We start from the raw sequence: 20,691 nt of genomic DNA on the forward strand, positions 1-20,691 counted from the left end.
TAAAAGAGGCCTTCTTCCACAATAACCATTTGATAAGAAATGGATTTAGGGTTAAATAAAATCTGTAAATTAGTAAACAATTCATGAAACAGTAAAAATGTGACACATTTCCTCAGTTCCTGTATTTTAATACAGAGACCAAGAAATAATTATTCAGTATACGATCAATATATCGTTGCAAAAACAACAAATCTAATGATGGCCTAAGACTGCACAGTTACAACTCCATTATAATCATCAAAATTAAAAGAAATAAACATTTGAAATATAGCAGTCTGTGTGTAATGAATGAGTGAATGAATGAAGTTTCACTTTTTGAATGGAATTAGGGAAATAAATCAACTTTTTGATGATGTTCTAATTATATGACCAGCACCTCCATATATGTGTGAACTCAAAAAAATGTGTTATCAGTCATGTTTGTGTTATTTGCCTCATTTCTCACTGTGCTTGTATGAATATTGTTTATCTTTCAATGCTGTCTACAAGATGTTATGTTTTCTTTCTTATAGATTTGAATGTTTTGCACAATTTTCTGTAACTGAGTTTGGCTCATTATGTTTGTCTGTTTATATGATTGACAGTATGAGTCACGTGGTCTCCTGCTTCATTTACTAATAATACACCAATAGAAACGCTAGAGGGCGAAAAGACTTTAAATAACTTACAAGTCGAGTTTAAAACTTAATGTTATTAACTTGACAAATATAATGACATTTTAGAGTTAGCTAAATAAAGCAGTAAAGACGTTTACCTCAATAAAGCACTTTAGTGTGTAAGCTATTTGTGAGAACTAGTCTACTCTGATAACATTCAACGATCTAGGACATAAACGTTTTGTGCTTTTTAAATAATGTTTTATAAGGATTAATTGATTTTTAATAAAGATTTCTTAAAAATAAAGGGAAAACGATTTTTTTATCTTTGCAGTACAGTGGTGTGTGTGTGTGTATGGCTCGTGATCGAGTTGAAGGCGGATCTTCAATCCCGTCCCGTTAGTTACGCACTGACCGACTGAAGAGACTGAACATGAAGGAGAAAACACGAGAAAAACACCACAAAACTCAAGGATTTCCACTCATCTCACTCTTTACAAGCTGGATTTCACTCGTGGCTTTCACAGGTGTGTCATGTTTTAAAGACTTTTAATGTCCAGAGGTCTTTTGCTGTCTGTAGCCGAGACTTTGAAAGTTTAGGGTTAACAGCAGGTTGTTGTTTTGCTTTTGTGAGGTTATGTGTTCATTACTCTTTCCTTTAGTTAATAATGTTTTACAGTAAATGGGCTGTAAATATAATGTTTGGACATTTGTAACTGTTGTGATCTCTATGTGTTGTAACGTTTCACGTTAATAATAATACGCCTCATTATCGTCAGTAAGTTACCAGTAAAGAGTTACATTAGAGATTACCATGATAACCTCAGTGAAGTTAACTGAACCTGTTATGTTGTGATGTTAAAGCCCAGTATTGTAAAAACAGTTAACTTACACCAGTGTCACGAGCACACACTTACACACTTAAGACTCATAATAATAGAAAAAATAACACACAGTCCTACTGCTGCTCTCTCTCTCTCTCTCTCTCTCTCTCTCTCTCTCTCTCCTGATATTTCTGTATTTAAAAACATCTTCACATTGTTTCATGCACAGACTTTACAGTGTTTTCTCATAATATAATCTTTCCTCAATAACATCAATAACTTTCTCCAGCTCATCACCTGCTTCTTTTATTCATCAGTGTCCTGTCATACAGTGGCAATGGCTTGTGAAAGTTTGGGCACCCCTGGTCAAAATTTCTGTTCATGTGAACAGTTAAAGGGATAGTTCACCCCAAAATGAGAATTTGAACATAAATCGCTGTGTCGTTCTTCTAAACCTCTTAAGTGTCCGATTGTCTTTAAAACACATTTTACATATAAACCTGGAGGCTTGTGTTTGTCCCATAGACTTCAGTAGACAAGTCTAGACAATACATTTCCCAGACGCCGACAAAGAAGGGGAAGGCTGTAAGCGTTTTAAGATACCAATTTCCTCAGTTCGGATTGTAATTAAGAAAATGTCAGTTAACAGGAACAGTGGAGGTCAAGATAAGGTCTGGAAAAATATTCGAGATAACTGCTCATAGGATTACTAGAAAAGCAAGTCAGAACCCCTGTTTTAACTAAAAAAGACCTCCAAAAGATTGTTCAGATTCTGAAGTTGTGGTGCACTTTTCAACTGTTTAGCAACACCTGCACAAGAATGGCCTTCATGGAAGAGTCCTCAGAATAAAACGTCTTCTGCTTCCTCACCACAAAAATTAGCGTCCGACTGCATGATACATTTTGGATAAAGGTCCTGTGGACCGATGAGGTGAAAATAGCACTTTTTGGTCTCAATGAGTTTGGAAAACAAAGGGCACAGAATCTTATGAAATGAACACCTGTGCAACGGTTAAGGACCGGGGAGGATCAATCACACTTTGGTGCTGTATTGCAGCAAATGGCACGGGGAACATTTTTACGGGTAGAGGGAAGAATGGATTCAGTTAAATTCTGAAAGCAAACATAAAAAAAAACTCAAGAGGCACAAGCTGAAGGTTTTGCCAACGCCCTCACAGTCTTCTGACCTAAACATCATTGAAAATCTATGGAAAAACTTTAAAAGAGAATCTCACAGAACTGGAAGACCTTTATACGGAAAAATGGGTGAAAAATCCCTTAAAAAAGAACTGAAAGACTCTTGGCTGGCTACAAAAAGCGTTTACAAGCTGTGATATAATAATTATAATTATTTTGACCAGAGGTGCTGTAAAAGACGCTTTTCACCATCACATCACAAAGAATGACATCAAGTCAATTTTAAGGTCTCCTGCTTTACTCTGAAGTGCTTCACACATTACAAGAAATTAGGTACTGAACTCTTTTTTTTTCGTGCTAACTAGGAGACTGTAGGTAACTAAACAGGTTTAAGACAAACACACTTGACTGTGCTGTAATGTGCTGGATGAATCTGTAACACTTAATATTTCTCACACAGATGTGTTTCAGAGACTCTGCAATTCATGCATTGCAATATTAGAGCTGCATTTTTTATCTTACTGAAACTTTTCTTTCTGTTTCATTTTCTGTTCTCCACTTTCTTTCTTTCTTTCTTTCCTTCTTTCTTTTTTGTCTCATCTCAGAGGTGTCGCTGTGTGACGCCGTGCAGGTCTCCGTACGTGATGAGCGGCGCTTTGCGATGTTGTTTCAGTCTGTGGTTTTACCGTGTCAATACACCAGCGTCTCTACGCAGACTCCGGTGGTCCAGTGGTGGTACAAGTCATACTGCCGTGATCGCACCCGTGACGTCTTCCGCTTCCCTGACACACTGACGGTCCAGGGCTCAGAGTTGGGGTCTTCGGTTTACCTCGACTGCGGGGACACCGGGCGGACGGTCCGCATCGTTGCATCTGGACAGGGGTCGTCCATCACCCTCGCCGAGTACTACAAGGGCAGAGACATCGCCATCATTAACAGTAATTTAAATTATATATATATATATTTTTTAGTTTTTTACTCTTTCTTTAAAGATGAGCATTGAAATAGAGGACTGGTGTGTTGACTCGTGTTTCTTAAGAGTGACAAAGTTTAAAATTACTTTATTACTTTGACGACAAATTCACCGACTACAAAATGTAAAGATAAGACGATAGAAAGATAAACAACAAAAAGATCCCGCACACTATAAATCTTGCAAAGTATCATCAAATGTTTATTAGTCCACAACCAATAATAATTGTTAATAAACTTTAATGATAATAATAATACACGTTTAAACTTTTTGATAATTTTACAAGCTTTAATGTGTGCAGAATCTTTTTTTTTTATTTGACCATGTTTGGTCACCTCCTACACACCTACTGCTTACAAGTGTGCGAGGGTAATTGCAAACAATAGAAAGATAAGTGTTTGATCCTTATGTTAACTACCCTCTCGTTTAACATATAGACACGTGCAGGTGCGTGCATGCACACACAGTTCAGCTAATGAAGCATCATGGGAAAAGTTGTGTCTCAGTGTCTGAGCATCAACTCGTTTCTCATTGGATTGGTGTTCAGTCGGGGTGGGTCTGTGAACATGTTGTGTGTGCATATGTTGTGTGTGTGTGTGTTTGTGTTACAGGAAGGGCTAGTCATTGTTCAGACTGTTTCCTGTTCCTGAAATTATTCTGTTTACTCACTTCAGCAGAAACAATAATTATTCAGTTATTTTGCCCCCTACCCATGACAAATAAATAGAAAAACTTTAAGTGCTTCTCCTAAATTCCTCTCATTGTATTTAAATTTTTTTTTTTATAAACAGATGACAAGTTAAAAGGTAGTGACTTAGGCTACAACTGCTGTTGATTGAGCTTAACTAGTAACATTTCCTTAAAAACTTGTTGTGTGAATTATTACTCGACCATAAATTCAAATTCATTATGATTCACTTTATTTTTAAGCATAGAGAAATTACAGGAGAATCTGCAGGGGCTGTGCATTATTTCAGTGTTTCTTTGCTGGAGTGATCCAGACGTTATTACACTTAATGACACTCATTCTGTCTCTCTCTCTCTCTCTCTCTCTCTCTCTCTCTATCAGAGGCTGACCTACGCATTGGTGAGCTGCAGTGGGGTGACAGTGGTATTTATTACTGTAAGGTTGTCATCTCTGACGATCTGGAGGGCCAGAATGAAGCTCATGTGGAACTGCTTGTGTTAGGTGAGGTCACACATCAGACATCAATACAGCCCAGTGTTTAGACTTCAGCTCAGATATCTCTGTGTCTCTCATCTTCATATATGTGTGTTGTGATTTAAAATCACTTTATTATTCAAAGTTTTCATTTAAAAGTATTTATAAAGCTGCTGTCCCGTTTCACAACGTCAGCACGTATGGAAGCAGCTGAGTAAGAAAGCACAGTGTAGTTGATGTCAATGTCAGGCTGGAGTGAGTGAGTGCTCTTTTGTGTGCTGTCTTCACTCGAGTAAACTTTAAAGATGTTTTGAAGCCGTTGTGGTCTGTCATAGACAGAGATTATATGGCATGCATACAGTTTCTCTGAATGTAGACTTTAAAAAGAAATAAAGATGGATTTAGGTTTTTTATCAGTATAAGGGATGCTTACTGTATGCCCTACTGTGATCACCATTTAAAGGTGATTTTGTGCCTTTTTGCAGCTTTTAAAACATGAAGACACCAAGCAGTAATGTACTTTATATAGTAGTTGTATATTGTATGATGATTGTTGGGTTAAATGTTCTGCAGTTATATGCAAATCTCTAGCAGGACACTTAAGCCCTTTTCACACAGACATTACGGAAAATGCGTCCAGGATTTGTCCACCAACATTTCATTTTTGGTTCATTCACACTGCCAATGATTTTCTGGTATCTGTGCTCGCATTCACACAGATGCCGTAAAGACACGTGACGTATTTGAAGTCCTGCACTTGGTAGCTTTTTTTCTCCGCAGCATGTGAAGTTTGCTTATTATCTGTGATTTTTCTCTTAAGAAACCACACGTGACGTGTGCATTATAGTTTATGATAAGATAATAAGGAGGAGCGTGTGATGTTCTGTAATGCTGATTAATGATCTCAGCTTCAGCGCTGATAGTGACGAGCTGCCTGATCTCTGCTTTAGTCTAATGTGTAGACATTTCTCATCGTGAATTTTGATCTGCGTTTAAATCCATGTGTCACATAGCTGAACCATAACTTCTTATTGGAATGAGACGAGCGTCCTCACTATGGCACACACCTTACAGGAGCGATCCCAGAACATTTAAAGGACGGGTTTGTGTTCACACTGAAGGATGTCTGCCAATTTTACGGATATTTTCTGGGACCAAAGTGCTGTGAGAATGAGGTTTTACAAATCTGTATTGGACCTCCTCTATCAATATGATGCATGTTCAATGCAGTCCCATCACACAGAGAGCATCATGGGATTCAAGATGTGCTTCCATGGCAACAGTAAGACTTTAAGTGTCCAGCAGTGAGGAGCATGACGTAAAGACTCATTGTGTGGATGTGAATACAGCAGATGAGTCATTGAAAGAACCTTAACAAGATAAAGGACGATTCTTATCAATCTTGGAAGAAAAATTAAAGATGAAAATGTTTCCATGATATCTCCAAACAAATGACGATTCACATTCTGCACTTTAAATGATCAAGATATTTAGTAAAATACACATAAAAAAAAAAACATAAAAGCACAAAATACAGACCACTGTAATTAAATAATGTCATCCCATAGAAAGGTTTTGAGTGGCCGTATAGCGTCTTTAAATTAGAAAATGCAAAACAGAAAAATATAATGATCACTTATGATCTTTGAATCAAAACAACAGATCAGATCAGTCCAGATTATTCAGTAGGTGTAAGGGGTTTGAGGATACGGTAAAGCTGCAGATCTAGTTGAAGTTTAGTTACAAACTCTATTGTCCATGTACAGTTGTCTAAAATGCATTTATGTGTTCACTAAATCAATAAGCTCTTGTGTTACTCCACAGAGTTAGGGTTAGAGTAACACAACAATGAACTGTCAGCAAAAATAAAATGCACTAAAAACCCCGTCAAGAGACGATAGGTTTAATGTTTAAAAATAAAAGTTCTCGAAAGATGTTCACACAATCTACTTAGTGGCTACTATAAACACTTAATATAGTGATTGTTCATGACATAATGCCAGATAATGTTATAACCGTGTTGTCTGTTATGTATTTATAATTTCACGTATTTCCGCGTGTCTCATAAAACATCTTCTGCTGGCCTTCCGCTTACTTTCGTCCTTGGGGGCGATGGCCTGAATCGTGAGCGCTGCAGTTGGTTTGTGCACTTTTCACCCTCGATCAAGGTCAGAGCAAGCGTCCTCTTTTAAAGTTTCTGCTAATATGACAGTTAACAGCAAAAGAGCGCTCACGCTTCAATATTTGATTGACAGGACAGCTGACTCGGTGGTTGCCTAGCAATATAAAAAGCCTTGCGTTTCCAAGCATTTTGATTGATGAGCAAATGTGCTCATCAATCAAAGATGAACCTTAATAAACACAATTTATGCTCATCAATTTAAAGGTTGCTATTGGATAATAATAAAGGTAAATGCATATGCATTACTTTACGTAAAGCTTACGACCTACTGAATTAAGTAGAGAATTCATTACAAACTAAGCCTTTATGTGGGCTTTACGTTCAAGTTTAAGCAAGATCTTACAGATTGCTGGTGCAACCCTAACCCAGAAGTGCAAATACTTGTATGCTAGATGTATACAGTATGTATACGGCACAATGTTAGCCCTTCGTGTGCTTTAGCAACTGCAAGCATAGCAATCACTTTCAGGAACTTGATGTGATGTGATGAGTTTGGCACATACAAACACTAAAGTTTCTCTTTAATAGCACAGTCATGTGAACGAAATATAACGCCGTGTTTTCTCTTCCTCACACAAATCTTCTCAGCATGTAGCACATCTTTCTCTCTATTCACCTCTTCCAGATCGTTCTTCTGCATCAGCAGCTCTTGCTCTGTGCTTTATCTCTGTCTGTGTCTCCAGGTCAGACACGTATGGCCGATGATCTTCTACCTGGGTTTAATGTGGAGATTATTCCAGGTAACCACACAGATTTCTGTTTCCCATTTCAATCACGTCACTTTCTGATGTCATTATCTAATATTAAACTCTTTCATGGATCATCGCACACTAACATATGTTTGGCAGTTTTTTTTTACAGTTTTTCTGAATTGCTAAAACACTACTAAACCCTGTTCTCAAATTCCCAGTGGCCTTAATCCATTTTTCAAATCATTCACGCTTTTGGAAAAACTTTAAACAAGTTTACAAAGTTAGACACTGTTTGCAAAACTCTAAAACTCACAAACTTCTCAACAAAAACATTTCACACTTGTTTTGCAAAATGCTAAACACAGGCAGACAAAAGTTGAACACAACTACAACACAATGTTATAATCCAGTAAACAAAAACTGTTCACACTTTTTTCTAATGGTATTTTTTTTATCAATTGTGTGGATTGGAAAAAATGAAGATTATGATGAAGAACAGGACATCAGAGACTTTTGCAGTTGAATTTTACATTTTTTACATGCATACACGCATATTGAAAACACTTTTAATTGCAGTACTTACAGTAAAGTATTCACTAAAATCACTGAACTAAACTTGTGTTAGATTTTTTACAGTATTTGTCAAGTGTGTGTGGTGTTATATACAAATTTTCTGTAAGCAGATGTTCTGGATGTTGTATTTTCCATGTTTTAAGGTAGTGTCTAATGGATGCTCTCTAGTGTTTAATATGATAAACTGTATGTGTGTATGATTTGAAAGCTTGGTGAAATGGTTTTGAAGGAGTTGTTTCATTTTGCTGGAAGAGTCAGGAGTTCTGTGAATTTAGTTTTTGTGTTTATAGTTTTGCGAAATGTGTTTCAGCTATTCAGAAATACGGTAAATGAACTGATTTGCATTTTAATTATGTTAAATTATTTATATTATTATATGTGCAATTTTGAGGTACACATTAGGTAGAAATAGATCATTTGGGCGTAAAATATAAATGTTCACCCATAGTGTTGTATATACTGTAGTGTGCCTTTAAAGCGTACAGTGAATGAACCCTATTGTTGTTTATAGTTTAATGTCCAGTTTGTGTGAAATGTTAAAATTAACGTTAAATGATTTGCTTCTCATGTGTTCAGGAGGGTTTCAGAGAAAGAATCTTTTTCTTTATTTTATCATTTCTAAATTTTACACTCAAAAAAGAAGTAATGTTACACAAATTCTGTTGTTCATCTCAAGTGTTTTTAAAATGTATTTAATTTAATTTAAATGTGTGTGTGTGTGTGTCTGTGTGTGTGTGTGTGTGTGTGTCTGTGATGTGTGTGTTACAGATGACAGATAAAGTGTGTTTGTGAGATGTAATAGTTGTACTTCCTGAGTTGCACACCCCACCCCTCAGATATCTGCTCATGTCTGGATTTAAGGGCTTGATCTCTTTTACTCACGGCCGTCTGAACCGTTATATGTGAGTGGGACAAGACCCACCCAATTTTTAAGAGCAATGATATTGAACCAACTCACTTTATCTCTAATTTAGCTTATATGTCTGATCTGTTCACTTCAGAGCGCCGTCAGTCAATTCCATTCCACTTGAGGAATATCCTAATAAATGACACAGCCTTGACTTTCACGCTGCTTCCTCAAATCCATTCCTCTTGGCTCATCTAGAGTCTCATTTTGAGAACAAAGGCAATAAAAGCAATTGTTTAATTTAAAGGCACGAGAATACAAGAAAAGGGCATCTACACCAGTGAATGTTTTAGACCCACACACATTTTTTTGCTTCCGACAGCGATGCTTTTACTAACACTATTTTAACTAATTGCTACTAATCATCAACAGCACATGACAGTCTTGAGTGCTCCAAACAGGGCAGACTATAATAGGAGAAACTATACACATCACAACATTACACAATATACACACAATATACATAGAGAACACAATAAACACATGAAGTGAACAATGAGTGTGCACAAGGACAAATCAATCAATCCATCAGTCAAAAAAGTGACAGTGTTACATTGTTTCAAATGATTAGATAAATGTGTTAGTTTGGATTGGTTTATTAACTTTATGCTGGTTTTAGACTGTCAGGTCTGATGTCAGGTGCAGTAAATCACTGATTTGTACACTGATGTTAATACACAGTGCAGTTATACAGCAGATGTGCAGTGGTATTGGGTTGATGATGCTCTGTTATTGTATATTGGAGTCCATAGCATAGATGAATAAAAAGCTGTAAAAGCTGTACTTCAGTCAACTAAACTAAAGAGATAGAGAGAGAGAGAGAGAGAGAGAGATAGAGAGAGAGAGAGAGAGAGAGAGAGAGAGAGAGAGAGAGAGATAGAGAGAGAGCAGACTGGGGCTTGTGTGGCTGGAGTCACTGATGTTTCTCTGTGTCTTTCTTATGCACACTTGGTATAGATGTCCTGGAGCGAGAGAAGCTCACCTCTTACAACTTAGTTTAGAGTTTGGGTTAGCCATTACTGTTTCCAAACCAGTCAGCAGTTATACAGTCAGTCAAAGTGCCATCACCTGCAGTTAGAAATGATCTGAGGATCTTGGGGTTCATCCTGAACTTCACTTAAAGGAAAAAGAGGCGCTTATGTGCTCAATACTACAGACCAGGGGCATCAGTTGGGTATGACGGGGGGGCAGTGGGCAGTATTCTCTTCATCCTGCTGGTATGTGTGTAGTAATGGTTTGTGTTGTGTTGTGTTTTGTGTAGAGTGGGTGTTTGTGTGTGTTGTAGTAGTGGGCAGTATTCTCTTCATTCTGCTGGTGGGTGTGTGTTGGTGTCAGTGTTGCCCTCATTCCTGTTGCTGTTACGTGAGATGTTGCTGCTGTCCTGAGACCTGTTGCTGCCCACGACACTGTGAGTAGAAAACAAACTCCATCCTGAACTTCACAAATCAATTATTAATGATTATTAAATGCCAGCATTCTTCTTTTTTATTACAAGCATTGCCTTAATAAAATAAATAATCCTGTTCATGTTGTCATTTTTAAATAGTGTACGAAGCAGGTAAAGGAATCAAACTGGGACCATCTACGGCATTGCCAGCGTACCCTACATACTACATACCTGGGATGCCGACCATGCTGCCCATAGCACCACCGTCCCTCATTGACCCTAACCTGACAACAGCACCATCCGTACAGACCAACAGCACAACAGGTGGGTGGGTTTCTATCATTGTGTTACTGAACGTTTTGCACGTTTTAGCCATTTTTTGAAGTGATATTTCTGTGTTTCTCCTGTAGGACGCAGTGGTTTTCATCCGCAGCCCTCGTCAGATCAAAACTCTCTCAAGGTGCTGCAGTATGTGGAAAAGCAACTCGCTGAATTCAACCCGTCATCACCGAAACACAGCAGCAGTCGAGACAGTAAGATCCAGACGTCTCCTTTACCTTTCACTTGACACAAACGAACACTGCGTGATCCAAACTCACTGCGTATTACATTTTGAGCTTTTTCCTGTGATGTAATCAACGCTGCTCTGTGTGTTTCTCTTTGATATCATCGCTGTGAGCTTTTCTTTCTGTTTGCAGCTTGCAGTTTGTCTGAACTGAGTTCATTACATGATGCAGAAACCGAGTTTAATCAAACCTACCGACAAGTCCAAAAAAAAGCTCTACCGGCCATCCCTGACCTCGATGATCCGCCTGACCTCCCAACTTCAGATTTATTGAATCTACACGAGGGAAGATACGCACGCCAGCCACAGCGTAGACTCCGGGAGTTAGACGACAATCCCAGGTAATAATAAAGGAATGAGATGAATCCAGTTTGATGTAGGTGATAAGTTTATAGTGTTTATCATCACATTACACAGGCCCTTTTTTGTCATTTTTATACCTGAACTTGCAGGTGGAACCCACGCTCAGAACACTTGAAGAGAAAAGCTTTCCTAGAACGAGGACGCACGGGATCGCTGGATGAGCTCGAGGAGTTCGCCATGACGTATATGCAACGAGGACGTCGTCACGGGGACTCGGCATTCAGGGATGAAAACTACAGAGCGCAGGAGCGAGAAAGAGAACTCGATCGTAATCCGTTTTATTGCTCCAAACGGCACTCTCCGAAGGACGGTTCAGTGAGAAGACCACCAAGTCCCCCACCCCTACCTGGAAAAAGGCGTGGCACTCGGGATTCTGAACAACCAGATCGAGATCAACGAGATCGGGATCAGGACGGGAGGCGAGACTATGATGATGCTCTTCTCAACAGTTTCTTTGAGCATAAAGGTGAGAACGTTTTTTCAAAAGCAGGAAGGACTGAGGAAGGTTCAGACACGCTTTCTAAAAACAGTTCCAAAAAGAGTCACGAGCGTTCAAACGGCAGGTCTCCAAGCAACCGGTTACCTCGCCACAAGACGGCAGAGGACACCGAATCCTTGCCCCCCTACACGGAGAAAGAGCATTCCCGTGGAGTAGAGTCCGGACAACGACCTTTAAACTACACGCGATCCAGTCACGGCTCTTCACCAGGACGACAGGAGGAGCAGAACCGCCCTCGTAAAGTGGTGAGTTATCTGTAGAGCTCTTTGTTACTCTTTCATTGGGAGGTACAGTAGAAACCGTCTGGAACTTTAGGTTTAAATAAAAGCATTCGTGCAATGAAAGAAAAGCACTGAGACTTTGCACTTTCAAAAGAAGAAAAGCCATTAAATCTTTCAAGTCTTTAAAAAGAAATATTTATAGTGCACTAGCAGTCAAAAGTTTAGTGTCACTTGACTGAAATGTTTCCCAGGATCTTTGGAAGATCTTAAAGCGTAGGCTATATATATATATATGTGTAATATTATTATTGTATTTTACTGTTAATTTTAGTGAAGTTTTACATTGTTTATCATGGGCATAGACTCTGAACTTCTTCTCACTCCTTTTATGTTTAGGTGGCACAACTATTTTACTTTGTGGCTTACATTTAGATTAGCAAGCACAGCGCAGGTTAAACCCCAATATCAGTGTGACAATAACATTACTAGGGTACCTTCATCATGACTCTTTCTCTTCAGTAATGTCTCTATCACAGATGATATGGTCCAGTGGTTCCCAAACTTTTCAGCTTGCGGCCCCCCTTGTGTACGGTGCATTCCTTTGCGGCCCCCCAAAGAAAATTTGTGACAAAAAACTGTTCTAAAACTCAACATTTCAATAAAAAAACATTAAATCATACAAAAAAAGGTAGTGCTTTTGGTTAGTAGCCTTATTTTTTTAGGTTTAACTACACAGAATTGATGATAAATTAATGTATTTCATAAAATGTCATAAAACTGGGGCCCGCCTGGCACCATCCTGCGGCCCCCAGTTTGAAAACCACCGATATAGTCCATTATAACATCATTTAGGTCACTGACATCATCAGGATTGATCTGATTGAGGCGATCATGTTTATCATTAAAGTGAGCGTTCTCATGTGCTCTGTGATCTTATGATAACTTTGTATTTAAAAAATCGTGTGTGCCAGTATAGACCCTCAATCTACATGTTATGTGGTTTACTGTCATTGTAGTGTTAAGAGAGGAAAAGCCACGGGAGACTATGTTACAGAATAATCTTTTTGACAAAAATTGACCTTCAAATTTTGATTTTTCTGAAAATGTTCCAGCGTGACATCCGACGGGTTTTCCCAGAACGCCTCACAAATGACACGAGAACCATTTCTGCTAATTCTACACAACACTGAAGATCATCAAATAATAAAATATTGATCTATTTTGGATTTAGGGTTATTCTGAAATTCAGTATTACTGTAAAATAAACTAGACTGAGTAAATGTCTTTTATGCTGCTGATGCTCAGTGTGTGATATTGTGCAAGTTTTTCATCAGTCATGAAAGAAATGAAAAGATCAAACAAACCGAGCTCACTGCAGACGAATGCACTCCTGCCGCCTGCCACTCATCATCCTCATTGTTCATTATATTTATCTCTTATAGACGTTTTTTGATGAAAAAACTGCGGGGTTTGATTCTGATCTAGGTCTTTCAATCACGGTTCGATATGCACCTCGATTTGACAAGAGAAAATAACTTGTACACAGGTAACAAGAATGTTACAAAAGATACAAACAATATATAAATGCTTGCTTGCTTAATTCCTCCCCTCACAATGCGTTTGGATATACAACGATTAAACTCTAACACAACTAATATTGACATTCTTAAAGCTATTCAAGCACTTAACAAGTAAACTCTTAAGAATAGCCTAAACTATTGACCTGAAACATTAAGATGGCACAAAAAAAATCAAAACAATAATAAGGAAATGTTTCAGGTTCAATACAATTTGATGTCTAAGATGCTGTCAGTCACCACAGAAAATACATTTGAGTTTAGAAAGAAAGAATAAACTGTTGAGAGTCTCTCACTGGATGTCTATATACACATCATACTGTCACAGTACATTTTTATTGTACTTTGATGTTCTTTCTGTGTTTTTGAAGCTTTAATTGTGTTTACAGTTACAATATAACATGTGTTCATGTTTCACGTGTAAAAAAACACAGTATTTTCACACAATTTACTAAGGGCTGGAACGATTAATCACGTGTCCCATAAAAATGCCTCTGATTCAGAATGGATTCTGTGTTTCATGCACAGCTTGTGCGTGTACTACAGCTCTGTGATCAGTAGGAAGTCCTTATCAATCTAAAATCATTATGAGTCGGAGTCGTTTATAATTTGAATTTAAAAAACAACACTCGTTAAACAAAATCATTCAAAATATTCTTTATTATCACGAAAATACCTGAAACAATCTGAAGAACAGCAATAAAAATTCCTGTAGACATTTCCTGGAATAGCGTTTGTAATGCTGCTACTTCTTCTGTGGCACAAAGGGAGTTTCTGCACGAGAGCGCCCTCTGGCTTTTGGATGTGCCCGGATTTCACTGTAATTGAGAAAATGCGCATTTGCACGATTAATTGTTGCAGTCCTACATATCTATATAGCCCTGTTATCACTGTCCTTAAAACGTGCTGATGTCTTTCTTGATCTATGAAGTCCCTCCTTCAGAAATACTTAACAAGTTCTGATTGTGTAGTTTGTTTAGTGTGTTGTGATTCGACAGCAGCTTAGATTAGCAGAGCAACAATTCGATGACGTATTCCTGTGGGCGGAGTTTAGTCAAAAACTGTTCTAGTAATGTTATTAATGGAAACAAAAGGGAAAGGTCTTATAACAATCAGCCCTTTTAGCTGAGTTACAAATAGTTAAAAGGGGTCAGATCTTACTGTGTGAGGTTAAAACAATGTTAAAAGGATGACAAACAAATGAAATCAAATTAAAAAATTAAATATTATTTTTCTACACATATAAAGAAGATGCGTGTATTGACAAATCTTTAAGCTTTGCTTCATTGCTTTTTAAATCTCTATGAAAGTGTCTGCTTAATGCCTAATGTAAACGTAGACTAATGTAATGAAAAGTCCAAACATCAATCAATCAAACATCATCTCCTGTCTGTTTTGTTTTAGATACAGATTTACAAGCGTTGTGCTGCAGAATGCCCTTATATGGAGCTGGTTTGGGCGTGAATTATGCAAATTAGCAACCTCGTGCACGCAGCTGCTCATTCATAACACACCAGATTCACTAACGTAAAAACATACACGAGTATAAGAACAAATTCATGTGCGTACGCACGTATTTCTGTAAGAACTTCAAATGTGCATATTAATAGGAAAAACATGCGCAATTATCAGTGACTGTAAATTCAGATTTGAAAGGAAATGTAACTTTTGCTATAAAAATCCATCATTTTTTTTTAGATAAAGCAAAACTTTAAGTAAAACTTTGAGTGCAATTTGAATAAAAAACACCTTTAGATGTTTCCTCTGTTTATTTGGTGTATATTATTTGAGAACAACTGAACAGATAAGCGTCTGCTTATAACAATTTCACAATAATCACTTCACAGACGCTTCACCAGCTGACTGTTGCTCCTCTCACTGCCGGTCCAGACTAATCTGATCTGATCTAATCTGATCTGATCTAATCTGATCTAAACTCTAATGTTAAGAAGCGTATATATCACTTGATGGTCTGCTCGGTCTCTGGACTCATCTGGACTCTTCTGTTCTGTCTTTAAACAGAGCACGCTTCTGACCAGAGACTTGCTTATAGTCTGATGTCCTGAGACACGCTTTCACCACACACGCCTTCTCTGAACACGCAATCCTGCGGACCCACAAACACTAACGACAGCTTGTGCTTTACCGATGAGTTTGTAGGGTTTCACTCCATCGATTGAAGTCCCAAAAAAGAAGTAAACACAGATCTTCAAATGAAAATGTTTTAAGCGCTACTGTGTATCTGAATGTGGTTTAAGTAAATATTCTTTCATCACCAACAGAATGAGTATATTCAAAATGTTTAGCTGGTAAACTTTAGTGTACACTAATACATCTGAGATAGTACAGCATACTGTATTTGGACAGTTGAGTCTAATAATGTAAATAAATGGATTTGTGTTCTATGAATATATTTACCAGACAGTATTTAATGATGTTTACATGGTCTGTATTATTATTATTATTATTATTATTATATAAGCTTATTGCTGTATAATGAGCACTGAGATGTTTTGTTCCAATGCAGAGGTTTGACTGGACTGTGCCGAGCACACACGGTCCATTATAGACACACAGACAGACAGAGAGAGAGAGAGAAATGTCAAACTTTGATTCATTTATATCCATTTATTCACATTTATGCATAACACTTCTGTGAAAATTACATTTTGTTTTTGAAAGGTTACTACAGGTGTGTTAAAACAAACAAGTAATTTACTTAACTAGCAGCTTTATTTTATTTCCACTCTACATTTGATTGATGTTTATTAACTAGCAGTAAGTGAGATTCTGTGCTTTCAAAAACAGAAAATAAGATCAAATGCTATTAAAACAATATTTGGAGCTCGTGATCTGCTAGTTTTATGTATTGTTTGTGTGTTATTCTGCCATATAGTTTTATCAGTATTATAAAAAGCCAATCTTTAAAAGTCCCGGTAAAGTCATTTTAGAGAATTGTTTCTAAACACATCACAAATGTTAGAAGACCTTACAAAGACTGTGTAGTAGCCTACTGAATTGTGGAGTTAAACCGTTTTCATCATTTCTGAGTTCAGGATTATTTGAGAGGATGGCCCACTGATCTTTATAAATGACTGGATTGCGCATGACGTCACAATTGTGAAGCCACCGCGCTGCCATATTGGTATACACAAACAAACATTCTATTAAATCTATGGACGTTATCAGAATTTAATGATAAAACATCACTTTACTAATCTGAAGTCTCCCTGTACATTATTACAACGCAAACGTCCTAAGCATGTACATAGTTATTTACTAAAATTTGTACATTTTGCTTTTTAAACAGTAAGTTACTCTACATTCATCTTCATTACAGTATCAGCGGACAGACCGCACCGCAGCATATTTAGTATTAATGAAAATGCGCTGGCTTCATTGATTACGTTAAGCGTTCTATGCGCAATCCAGTCGTTTGTGCAGATCAGTGGGATGTCCTCGCCCCAAACACAATCACAAACATACATTCAGATTGTAGCCTTATTTAAAGTTGAAAGAGGTGGCAGCTTTCCTGTAAGTGGGTGTGGTTTCAGCAGAGGACACGCCCCCAGTGTTTGAGAGCAGAGAATCTTGCACAGATTTAAATCAATATTTTTTATTTCATCATTTAAACTTTTGTTTGGGTGCTTAATAACACATTTTTTTCTGTGGTGTGACACACTGAGAACATATCAGACTTTAATTTAATAATTGCTTTAGTTACTGTAAATCATTTACAGTTAACAACACTCTACACACAGACACACACACGCACACACACACAGTTTGTGTTTACACATAGAGTATTGAATAAAGTGTAAGACAGTGTAGTTTTAGTCGTGAAAAGCAGCCTGATGTCCACATGATGGAGCTGAAGTGAATGCTGGATAAATGTTGATCTTTCTCTTTATGGTACCTGCTGTCAAAAGCTTATTGAGAGAAATGAAGCAGCGGTCACTGGATGATGATGTCATCAAGCGTCACATGTTATTGGGTGTTAGTCTGTGTTAACCGGTTTGTGTGTTTGGTTCTGTAGGAGATCAGATCCTTTATCTTTTACTCTTAAATGTGTGTTGTTGCTCTTAAACTTTAAACGATTGAATCCCAAAACTTGAGAAAATCATTTAACTGCAGTTTGTTTATGAGGATTGAAAATCTTTTTATTTAACTTTGTTTACACTTATGTTTACTTCATTATTGTTGATTTATTTGTATATAAGTTTGATCCAAGCACATGTCTTAACTGTATCATTAACTTAATAAAGAACAAAACAATTAAATGATTTCCCTAAACGAGTCGTTTCATTAAATATTTATTGTTTTTAGTATTACAGTAATGTCTTATACTACTATGTGATGCGATTGTCACTGCTGTGTGTATTACAGACTGTGTGTGTGCGTGTGCGTGTGTGTATGGGTGTGTGTGTTGTATGTGTTCGTAAGTGTGAGTCATAGGTCTCTCTGTTCATTGTCTGAGTGCTGAAAGAAGCCTCATATAAACACACTACATGACTTCTTTTACATTCTGAGATTGAAACCACACACACACACACACACACACACGCACACACAGGCTTCGGGTCGGGTGGTTTTTCGCCCTTTACGTTGTGCATTGAAATCCTTTAATGCATGGCTAGCTGTGGATTATCTCTTACATATAGAGAGTATGCATTGACGTCACTTTTCCACGTGACCACGCCTGAGCTCGCCCTGTTGAGTGGCAAACATTCAACAAAATGGCTGGTTTTCATGGCAGCTGCTGCGAACACGCCAGTAAAACTAACTATTATCAGCTTAAATTGAACTTAGTTGGCCTTAACAGTGACCCTAACAACCAGTAGTCTGTGGAAATTGCTTTTCCTGACATATATGTTTGTCTTGCACTATTAAACACTTTCAAACCATCCCACCTTTGTAGAACACAAGGCTCATCATAATGGATGTTTTATAATGAAGGCTCACTGACAAAACTTTGCGATTACACAGTATAAGAGTATTGATTGGTGTATTTTTATAGGATTTTTATCCCAAAATTTTACATACCTGACATATGGCTGCTACTGATTTACCAATCTCCTTCAACAAACATTTAACAAAATGGCTGGCTGTTTTAGGGGCGGTCAGTATAACAGACAATTATCAGCAAAACTTACATTTGTTTGGACTTGATAGTGACCCTAGCAACTTATCAACTCACCTGTGCTCTGTGGATGTTGGCATGAACAATCAATTTACTTCTCCTTTCGGTGTTTTTTGGCAGTCTGTAAAATGATAGCTCAGAATTCTTGTTAATCTGTTAGTACAGGCTATCGCACAACAGCTTTTTCCCATTTCGACGTGTTTCACCGTGTTTTCGCTGATTTCCCACTGTAATGCTGTAAGTCTCTTTTGCCACTCAGTGGGCGTAGCCGCAGTCATTTTTGCCGAAGGTGACATCACATGCATACCCTCTATTAAGAACAATTGCATCACAGCAGCGCGACTTGAGACTAGTAAGGCCGTCCCAATTCAAAGGGTGCTTAGAAATAAGCCTCAAAATGCGTCCTTATTTCTCTGTGCTGTTAAGGATAGAACGAATGGATCAATGGCTGCGTCCAAAAACTCTAAATTGCTGCCTTCTGCAACAGCATTCCAAAGCAGGAATGCCTCAAGGCATGTTCAAATCCAATGTTAGGTTTACTTCCTGACTCCTGAGATCTTGTCCCACAATTCTGTGTGTGTGTGTGCGCATTTGAAATGTGATTGGTCGAGCCTGGTCAAGTTTGAAAAAAATAAAATGGCAGCCAAGAAACTGCTGGAGCACAAATTTAGTGTAAATAAATGTATATTTTCAGCAAGAAATGAGTATTGTAGTTTTCAAATATGTGATTAGTTATCACAAAGGCGCGCTCTGTTTATTTTTCAAACACGCTGCCTTTGAAGTGTGTCGGGAAGCGTTTCTCTGAGCTGCCTCCGAAGTCAATGCCTCACGAGGCAGCGATGCAACAAGTCAAACAGCACTCAACAGCCCAGACTATCCCAAGATTCATTGTGCACCTGCAACAGGTGCATAGCCCATAACGGCTGAATATTCTAAAATAAACAATTATAAAGGTTAGACCGTCTCATTTCACTTCCCTTTGTAGACTTCAGAGGCTGCCACTTTGAAAGACCGAGTGCTCGCCTTTTAAGTTTGTTTCTTAGAAGGTCGTAGCCCTAGAATTGGGACACAGCTTATGGATCCTGTGTTTCAGGGGAAAGAAAGGCCACATTTGGAGGCTTGTATGTGAAGGAGCCTTTGTCGCTGCCAGGTTGTAGTATCTTGAGATGCCAACCAGAAAATACTCAGAGAAGTCATTCTTGATGGTCACACTTATTTAGGACACATCACAGCAGCCAAACATCAGTGGTGAGTGCAGACAGTCCTTCTTCACAGGCTTATAAAGGCCAATTCGCACTGGTCAGACAGACTCCCACAGACGTGTCTGTTTAACCAGTGTGAAACCCCAGTTGGCAGTTGTTGGATCAAAGAAAATGAGACTTTAGAATGTGGGTATCTGTTGGAGTTGGTAGTTGTCCGATCAGTGGGCCTTAACAGTGCCAAGACATTACGTTCAGCTGCCACCTGCTGGACAGACATAGATACATCTCACCATACAACACAGGTGATGTCATTTGCCTTCAAATACGGCCTTGGAAGGCCGCAGCCAAGGGGCGTAGCCACGAGGAGGCCTGGGTGGGCCTTGGCCCCCTCATTTACATGTCCGCCCCCTCAGATTTCCAATTGCTTTAAATAAAATAAGAAAATGTTGATTTCTTAGTTTGATTGACAGCTGTTTTCAAACTTGATTGGATTAGCTCATGTCACGTGTTGTTGTGCGTAACTTATGCTGTCATCTTTGCATGAGAGTTCATTAATATTTGGTGAAAATGGCAGCTGGCATGCAAAGTACAATATTACGCTCTTTCAAAAAAAGCACAGAAAGTTGAGCGAGAAGAAGAAAATGTGCCATCTATGTCATCTGAGTCTACTTCATGTTCTGCTGAAACGGTG

At 38.1% G+C, this 20,691-nt stretch overlaps 1 protein-coding gene across 6 annotated transcripts; it reads left to right on the forward strand.

The window, feature by feature from the left end:
* The first annotated feature begins 963 nt into the window (after positions 1 to 963).
* LOC129445178 (immunoglobulin-like domain-containing receptor 2) lies at positions 964 to 17,941 on the forward strand. Of its 6 annotated transcripts, XM_055206339.2 has the most exons (11): positions 964 to 1,123; positions 3,163 to 3,495; positions 4,600 to 4,719; positions 7,558 to 7,614; positions 10,308 to 10,454; positions 10,593 to 10,757; positions 10,844 to 10,966; positions 11,132 to 11,339; positions 11,451 to 12,105; positions 13,524 to 13,627; positions 15,681 to 17,941. In XM_055206339.2, the coding sequence occupies exons 1-10, from the start codon at positions 1,030 to 1,032 to the stop codon at positions 13,614 to 13,616; spliced, it is 1,995 nt and encodes a 664-aa protein (XP_055062314.2). In that variant the 5' UTR covers positions 964 to 1,029; the 3' UTR covers positions 13,617 to 13,627; positions 15,681 to 17,941. The 6 variants fall into 6 exon arrangements, with proteins under 6 accessions (XP_055062314.2, XP_055062316.2, XP_055062317.2 ...); XM_055206341.2 differs by lacking the exon at positions 13,524 to 13,627 and having other exon boundaries at positions 15,506 to 17,941; XM_055206342.2 differs by lacking the exon at positions 13,524 to 13,627.
* The last annotated feature ends 2,750 nt before the right edge of the window (positions 17,942 to 20,691 follow it).

This window comes from Misgurnus anguillicaudatus, chromosome 3, assembly GCF_027580225.2.
Source record: "Misgurnus anguillicaudatus chromosome 3, ASM2758022v2, whole genome shotgun sequence".
NCBI classification, from domain to species: domain Eukaryota; kingdom Metazoa; phylum Chordata; class Actinopteri; order Cypriniformes; family Cobitidae; genus Misgurnus; species Misgurnus anguillicaudatus.